The 8,986-nt window shown below is 46.4% G+C and overlaps 1 protein-coding gene across 1 annotated transcript in view; it reads left to right on the forward strand.

Annotated features, from left to right (window-relative positions):
- Positions 1-6,887, forward strand: part of MTA1 (metastasis associated 1) — a 66,720-nt gene extending 59,833 nt beyond the window's left edge. The window contains exons 20-21 of the mRNA XM_017729682.1: positions 740-891; positions 5,188-6,887. Coding sequence (XP_017585171.1) covers positions 740-891; positions 5,188-5,326 — 291 coding nt within the window. The 3' untranslated portion in view covers positions 5,327-6,887. The remainder of the gene's footprint in view (positions 1-739; positions 892-5,187) is intronic.
- The last annotated feature ends 2,099 nt before the right edge of the window (positions 6,888-8,986 follow it).

Raw genomic sequence — 8,986 nt, forward strand, 5'->3', positions numbered from 1 at the left:
CAGCTGCATTTGAGAAGCTTAACACTTTGCTCCTTTTCATCTGCACCTCTCTTAATAACAGCTCATGTTTTTCCAGCTGAGTGTAAGGGGGTTACTGTGAGTCTGGAAAATGATGCCTGTGTTGATTCGCAAAGCAAATGTGTTGTTGTGGGAAATCTGTGGTGTTCAATACTAAAAGGGTTTTATCATGAAAGCTGCTAAGCTTTGTAGTACTAGATTTGTTTTCAGCAACATATTTAATTCTATACTATCCTCATTAAATATTAACCTCCCTAGAACAAAAAGGACACGGGTAAGTTTGGTACTCCAGAATAAATGTAAATTCTGATTTTTGTATTTGATTTGCTCTGTAGCTAGATTTCTTTCCCTGAAATCAATAGAGTTGCTCTAGATTCATGGTAGTAGCTGAAATCTAAGTCTGATGCTCAATCTTTCGAACTTGATGTCATCTTTCAGACACAAGCAACAAACTATTGGTAATGCCTTCCATTTATTACTTGTCCTGTCGCTGAAGTATTGCTGTCCTATTGCATATCAAAGGTGCCTGACTTGTACTGCTTGTGAACAATGGCTTATATGTGAATTCTGTGTTCAGTCCTGGGCCAGAGGGGGAGGAATTTACCTTAAACTCTCAGCAAGCCATATGAAAACTTTAACTCTCTTTTCCTTTGAGTGCTTAGCACATGTTGCTGCAGGTTTGTTGCAGTCCATAACTGTGCTGTTTTATGTATCACGTTAGGGACCAAGCCGAAACTTGCTGCTCAATGGGAAATCATACCCAACAAAAGTCCGATTAATTCGTGGTGGATCCATGCCTCCAGTGAAAAGGAGGAGGATGAACTGGATTGATGCACCAGATGATGTTTTTTACATGGCCACTGAAGAAACCAGGTAGGAAATGTGGTCTTTCAGAGGCTTTAAGGGGAGGTCTTTCGGTTTGTGGGTGCTGCAGCTGGTGGTGTGGTTAGAGAGGAATCTCATCAGCAGATCTGTTGCTACAAACTGAAGGCCGAGACCACAGCCAGTGCTGAGGTGGGTAAAGGGTGGGAAATACCTAATCATGCACTTACATTCCAGAGAAAGTAGATTCTTGTTCTTCTTCCAGAGCAGTTGCTGTAGGAGATGGGCACAAAGGGAAGGAAGACTGAGGTGGGAAGTTCACATGGTTCAGACCCATCACTGCTCTTGGAGGTCCCATCGCAGTGGGACAGGACAGGGGCCTCCTGTCTCGTGAGTGATGCTGAGGAGCAGAGCCTCCTGTGCACAGAGCTCTGCATGTCCTCTTGCATGCTGAACTCTCTTGTATTACCCCGCAGAACATCTCCACGTGTGTCTGGGTCCTGAAACCTGCAAGTGACAGAGGGTTTCTATGGGCTGAGGTGACTCATTTACCACTCATGGTGGTTTAAATTTGCCACCAGTAGTGGTGAGATTTAGTCCTGCAGTGTCCATCTGCCTTCTTTGGTGGTACTGCTTCTGCTAATCCTAGTCCTTGTTGGTCTGCCCACAGGATAAAAATAGTGAAAGAAACTTCCCTTGTGTGAGTTTCACTTCAAACTGTTTACAAACTGCTGACAGAGTGGTAGAAGCTATGTGACCTGATCCCTAAGGCAAAGTTCCCAGTACTGGTATTCCTAGGATGGGAGGGTTGCTTCTGGGTGTGGTGAGAAGGTAGAGAAATTGGCTTGTGTGGTTTCCTCCCAAGAACTTGATGCCTCCCTCCTGGGTAACCTTGAGGAAGGTCAGAGCAAAGCCGCAGCCCTGCTTTCCAGCCCTCTCTGACAGCAGAGGTGCTGTCTGGCTTCTATCCTGGTCTGAAGCCTGGAGTTATCAGCACGTGCATTATCAGTGCCCCAACAGCAGAGAAGCACTTACCTTTCCCTCCACTTGCAGAGATAGACCTGGGAATTACTGGATGTCTCAACCCTTCAAGTGACCAAGGAGATGGAGAGTTTTAGTGCTTTGTCTCTTCTGGTACTACTAAATTTGGCACTACTCTGAGTCTTCATTTGTTCAGCACAAAGGTCATAGTCAAGAGTCCTGACATCTCCAAACTTCTCCTTAGCTTGCAGTGCATTTCAAGTGTCAAGTAACTATTTTGTGGGCCTAGTATCAAAGATGGGCTTTGTAGAAAAGGTGACACTAGTAACATTCAAGTTATTAACCACTGATCTATTGGAAAATCAGATTTCAATGCAGAAACACCTTGTTAGAACTCAGAAGAAACGTGAAATGAATTTCCCTGTCAGACTTGTTCCTATGGACACCTTTTATGCAACATTTCACACCAGCTCATATCTTCGTCATGTCTTTCCCTTCTCCTTTCTGTGCCTGCAAGATGCTGTGAAAAAACCCAGTGGAATTCCATATACAACTGAAAAAAAGTGAGAGAAGGATTTAGTTTTCAGGGGAAGCAGATTCCTTATTACTACTGTTGCTCTGATAAAGAGGTACTGGGATCCTGTTGCAGCTCTCAGATTTACGTGCCACTGTGGACTCAGGGTATACAGTCTCTAATTCACTCCTTAGATGCTCAAGGGTTCTTTCATAATCATGCATTTAGGGAGCTCTTCTTGACATCTTCACCATCCAAGCCACATGAAATACGGCAGGTGCATGGTGGCAGCGTGTCAGTACAAGGTCCTGGCTTTTGACCTGTACAGAACTGAGATGATATTCATCCAGTGTGGTGTTGGTTGTGACAACAGTTTACTGTAAAGACACAGAATCTTCTGCTCATACAGAACCACTGAGTGAGGCAGGAAAGATGAGTCCCACAGCAACCAGCACAACTCTAATAAAAATCATGGTTCCGTGATAGATATCATCTCAGTAAGATCTTGCTGCTTCCATTTAAAAATAGAGAAAGAAAGAAAGAAAAGAAAAAAAACCCACACAGGCTTCTTTGTCTGATAGCTGTGCTGCTTAGCTGACTGATGAGTGGTGAAAGGAGATTTTTGGCAGCCTGTGAAGAGCAGGGAAGCCTGAGTGATGGAGCATTGTCAGCGGCACGGGTTTTCTGTCGGGCATTTCACCTCTAACTTTTCCCTGAACCATCTGCTGCATTCCACTGTCAGACTTGTTTGTGAGCTCTGAAACAATTTGAGCTTTGTGTTGGCTCCATAGCAATCAATCTAGCTGCAATATCTGCATATCATCCTCCAGCTGAGGGTCAGGCTGTGTTTCCAGTCACAGCAAGTAGGTTTCCCTGAAGTTCTACACGCTCCCCCTCTCCTTGTTTTTGTGTAGCCCAGTTGAGAATGGTGCTGGAAAACTGTACGGCTCTGAAGCAGTTTGAAAAGTTGGTGAAATGAAAGGAATAAGTTTTTGAATTGAAGGCTCACAGTAGGGAACTTGGCATTTATAACTCATGCAAGCGGAGGCAGCGAGTGACCTGATCAGAATCTAGAATGCTGGAGGATGTGTTTCTGATGGCAGTGTGGCTAATTGAGCACACGCGGGTGCTGCAAGGAGCTCTGCTGGCTAAAAGTGGATCAACTGCAGCCAAACATCTTGGAGGAGTCATTATATCAAGATTTTATTTTTTCTCTCCCCCACCACCACTTTGCCAGCTTGTTCTCACCTCTCCTCACCCTGTGGCCTTTTAGCTTTAGAATGTGCTGGAGAAACAGGGACACTGGGCAAACAAAGATGTGTCTGTGTAAGTGCCATGCAGCAGCTTGTCCTGCTCAGTGGGCAAAAAAACAAGTGAAGAGGACCAAATCTGACAAGAAGTGATTCCAAATTTTCAGCTGAAGTTGATGGTTTGTCAGTTCTGGTGGTGCTAAGGGTAAGTTTTTGAGGAGAATGGGGGAGGTATTTTGACCACTTTCTTCAGCAGCTGTCACATCTTAAAGACAGAAATCATAGCACAGTGATAGGCATCAGCTCAGTGAGAAGGTCTCTCTTCCCTTAACAAGTAAACCAACGAAAAAAACCCCAACAACCAACACAACCAACAAAAAGGGGTTTTGGCCCCAGCAGTGTTCCCTAAACAAAACTAGGGGATAGTTGGCTGAAATGTGGACTGTAAAGCCCTTCCTCTCTTGTCTTTCATGGGAAGCCAAAACCTTGTTCTGTCAGAAGCCTGTGAGGGAAGGCAGTGCTGTCTTACCAGACCCTTCTTGTTGCCCCAGTTCCTGAGCTGAAGGCTCATAGTGGGTACTGAATATTTATTATATTACTTTCCTTTCTAATCTCAATGTGCCTTTGACCACCACAACATCCCCATAAAAGAATTCCTCATTTTAATTATGCAGTATATTTTTCATTGTTGCTGGATTTTTGGGTTTGGGTGGGGTTTTTTATGATACTTCCTTTCTCTCTAAGCTTGGTGTTGACAAAAAGAAACAAGCAATCATTCAGTGTTGTTTCTAACTTCTTTTGGTAATTTTAAAACTTTGGTGTATCTTTCTCTCCCTTCTCTCTGTCTCTCTCTCTCTCTTTCGCTTTCTGTCCTGCATCTCGTAAGGCTTGTTGCCAGTCTTGTACATATAGGGAAATCCGTAACCAGATAAAAGATGTGAATATTGCCCATTTCTGGGTTGTGCACACACAGTGTGGGAGAAGCAAGGGGGAGAAACACCCTGTTGGTGTTCCCAGCACGGGGCAAAGGCTCCAGTATTGGTTCACTGGTTGGTGGCTGTCATGGAGCTCCCCTGCGCAGTCAGCCTTGAGGTGCAGCTCCGTGGGTGATGGGCTCCCCTTGCAGAGGCAGCTGTGGGCAGCTGCTCGGGGCTGGCAATGGCAGAGTGCTCTGCACTGCAAGGTGGGAAGTGACCAGCGTTGCCAGAAGAGGTTTGGTTTTGACTTGGCTTTGTAAATTCCCCCAGAGCTGCCTGCAGCACATCCAGCTGATCAAAACAAATCCAGAATAAATCAGTGGTGTGGAAACTGGCTGTCCTGACTATTTCACATGTTCTATTCACAGCAAGAGACCCTGGTCCTACAAGGCTGGACCAGAATGCCTTCTGCTCTGCCAGGGAAGGGTTCTGGAGCAGAGAATGCAATTTCTTCTTCATTGGGGGGTTTATAAATCAGAAAATTTAATTTTCCCAGGGCAGACATTGCAGAAGGAACCATTGTCAGCCCACCCCACCAGGTGTGTGCAGGCCTGGTTTCCCTTGGAGAAATGGAGAAACCTATGGTGCCTCTGTAATCTGTCCCTTTCTTCCTTGCTGTCTGCAGGAAAATCCGCAAGCTGCTTTCCTCCTCCGAAGCCAAGCGAGCCGCCAGACGCCCTTACAAGCCTATTATCCTGCGGCCCATGCAGGCAGTGCAGCTCCGCCAGCCCATGAATGATGAGCCCATAATCATCGAGGATTAACGCTCGCCCAGCAGCGCTCCGCATGGCGGAGGATCTGCCGGGAAGAATCTCTCCTCCAGTATCTACTTGAGTTTCCATGGCTACAGCATTGAACTAACTGTTGAAGAGAGGGAACTTTTGAGGAACTGTTTTGCATCTTTTAAACCCTTAAAAGGAACTCAGTCCTGCTCTGAGCCTCTGACCACAGACTGCTCTCTCTCTCTCTCTCGCACTCTCCTTTTCTTTTTTTTTTCTTTTTATTTTTTCCTTTTATTTTATTTTCTTTTTTGTTTTTTTTTAATTTTTAGTAGCCTCTTTTCCCTTTTGCTTCTACCCCTTTTGTAGAAGGGGGAGGGAAAGTAAGTTTAACTTATTAAGAGAATGTGGACTAGTATTTTTTAGCTTTGTTTCCTCTTCTGATGTATGAAGAGCTAGAACCCTTCATTTTGTGACTGAGCTCTCGTTGCAAAGCCATTTTTATGAGGCTGTGTTGTAAGATTTTCCTTTTCTTTTCTCTTTTTTTTTTAATTTTGTGGACTGTGCCATTTTTTTATTTCATTTATATTATTTCTTTTGTAGATAAATTTCCAATCTTTAACTGATATTTGAAAATAGGAGCTGAAAGCCAGCCCCAGGTTCAGCCAGTTTTCTTTGGTCCTGTCCCTTCTGTTTTTTGGATCATTTTGCACAGCCAGTTGTGCTCATGCACAAGACAGACCAACTCAGGCTGAGAAAGGAGTGAGCTAAGAACTGAAGAACCTTGCAGAACATTACACTAATGTTGTGTGCAGTGGAGCCAGGCTGCCAGAATTAGGTGTCCTTACTCTAGTTGCTCTCTGGGAGATGTGGCCCGTGGCATTCCTCCCGGTAACCAGCAGTTTGCGTGCTGCCTTCTCTGTGACATCTGGGATCCTACGTGCTGTTAGGCCACCAAGAGCCAGCAGTAGGCCCAGCAAGTGTAATGAATTGCTTTGCTCTGGCTCCAAGAGTCAAGTATACCAATGCCCAGGGACATTTTGCTTAGAACTCTGAACCTGTTTGTGCATCAGTGCTTTCGGACACGTTTCCCAGGATGAGACCTGGTTTCTCTTTAATTGCGTTACTGTATGTTTCCCATTTTGAAGGGACTTTAAATTACAGCTGGGTTTTCATTTGAACACATTGTGTCTGAATTTAAGTGTTTTTTTCCCCCCTTGACATTTCTTGTGTTTGAGGTTTCTTGCATCTCTTGAACTTCTTACGTATTTGCAAGTCTGTATCATTTCTTTTTCATATGTCTTCTCATGGCAGTGCATTTGCTGGATGCCCTGCTCAGTTTTGAAAGGATGTAAACTATCATTTGCAACTTGTGCTGATCTGTACATGTACCTGCCTCAAGCAGACACAGCATGTAATAACCCCCAAGTCATTCCATATGTGTCAGCGGTGAGATGAGCCAAAGTTGTATTTGGGTTATCACAGTCCAACCGTGATTCTGTGCAACTCTGCTAACCCCCTGGGTTAGACGGAAAGGAATCCCCACAAAATGAAAACAATTCAGTTAACTTTACTTAATAAACCTGGAAAGTGAGCTTTTGTGAAACATCTGCTTTTTGTCTCTTCTGAAACAGCCACCCTTGCTCAGGTTCCATGTGCCTGATGCACACAGCTCTGCGCCTTCCTTCCCATCCCAGGGCTGTGTTCTGCTCTCCAGTGTCCCTGTGCCAGCAGTGCCGTTGTACAGGGCAAGAGTCGGAGTCACTCATAGTTTGATTCCTCTCCTGTGCACTTTAAACATTTCCAGCGCTTGAGAGGCTTCTCCCTCCCTCCTCTTCCTCTGAAACGCAGCAGCAGGTGCCTGCGGGGCTGTGCCTCTGAATGAGCCTTTTGTCCACAGCAGCTCCTTGTCCTGCTGCTCTGGGCATGCCTCTGGCATGTGGCAGAGGGACATCCCTGGGGGTCAGCGACCCAACCCGTGGGCAGTTCTGGGTTCTGCATTGCTCCATCCTCTGAGATGAGCAACATGGGTTCCATGTTTGGTCTCAGTTGCTGCTCAGGAGTGGCAGGATTTCCTCTGGCTGTGAGCAGCTGTGCACCAGCAGATCTAAGAGTATCCTGTGCTACAGGTCAGGGTTTCCTGTCTGTAACTTAAAAGTGGGACAGGACAGCTATTTCAGAAGGATGTGCTGCTCAGGAAAGGCACAGAAGCCCTCTGGCAGCGCTGAAGGATGGTACCAGTGACCATTGGCAGTTTTACTTTGTCACCATCACTCTTTAGGATTAACTCCCTGTAGGTAAGAAACACCGGCTGCAGGAGTGTTCTGTAACGCTCTTCTCTGTGAGGGAAAGCGCTCATGTGGATTCTTTCCTGTAGCAAAAGGAAATCTGAACACATCACTTTGACAAACTCCATGTCTGAGTTGGCTGCAGCCCCTGCGCGGTAGCAGAGGGGCCTGCTGTGCCGGGGGCCAGGGGAGCTCGGACACCCCGGAGTGCCGGAGCTGCTGCTGCGCTGCGGATCCTGGTGGATGAGCTATTGATGAGCCTGGCGAGAGCTCCGGCTGCACCGAGAGCTCAGGAACCACTTGGGGGTGCCAGCCCTGCGGTTTCCAACATCTTAAAAGCTTTCTTGGAGCGGCTCCAGAGATTGCTCTGGGAACGAGTCCAGGCAAGGAGAGAGAGCATGTCCTGTGCTGCCCTAACTTTGAAGGACCCTTGCGTGTCCTTCAATAGAGATGCTGGTTTCTGGCATGCGGCAGCAGACTCCACTGCCATGTGTTTCACTGGCTTATGTTTGTACCAGCCTGGGAGGAGGGGGCTGGAAGATCCGTTTAGCAACCAAAGGAAAATGCTGGCTCTTGGGAGGTGCAGGGAGTGGTAGGCCCCGCCACTGGCCTCTCCAAGCCCGAGGGGTCACTCTCTTAAGCCACTGCTGTCACTAAGCCTCTCCTGTGCTGACCTCTCCTCTGTATTCACATTCCTCTGCTGTTGCTGCAGGAACTGCCTTTGGTTACTCACGCTCTTGCTCTAGAGCTTTGTCAAAATAGAACAATGTTCATACAGCTGGGGCAATGTCCCATTTTCCAGGTCCCTCCCTCCCCTTGCTTCCCACCTCCTAAAGAGCCCCTGAGATTGTGGGGTAAAGCAGAGCCTGGAGTTTGGAAGTGCTCACCCACCCAAAGCAGGTCAGGTCTATTGGGATGTGATAAGTTTTGCCGCATGCATTTGGGTATTTTCCCTTAGCCATGTGTCCCTGGCATCCCAGTCCTTCACTTGCCTCTCTGCCATGCAGACGTGGGAGCAGACATGTCACAGGCTCAGCTGCAATCCCTGGGAGAAGGCTGTGCTCTGTGCTCACGTGGATGGAGCATGCTGACCTCCAGACTCAGTGCCATGCTTACAATTTTACAGGCTTAAAAAGAAGCAGGAAGCTGCTCAGGAAAGTATTTTAAAAACAAAAACAGAAATCCAAACATTCCTACAATGCTTTATGCCAAAATGCTTTTGTTACAGCTTTTTTTTTCAGTTAACTTTGGTATTTGGGGGGCTTTATTTTGTGTTGCATTTTGCATTTTACCAGCTTGTCAGTAGCAGCTCCCTGTGATCTCTGCTTTTGCTGCTGTAACATGAAGGCAGCACCCTGACTGTAACAGCACTGCTGAAACAGTGTGAAAAAAGCAAAGTATGACCAAAACTAACAAT

The sequence above is a fragment of the Corvus brachyrhynchos genome, unplaced genomic scaffold (genome assembly GCF_000691975.1).
Source record: "Corvus brachyrhynchos isolate BGI_N302 unplaced genomic scaffold, ASM69197v1 scaffold101, whole genome shotgun sequence".
NCBI classification, from domain to species: domain Eukaryota; kingdom Metazoa; phylum Chordata; class Aves; order Passeriformes; family Corvidae; genus Corvus; species Corvus brachyrhynchos.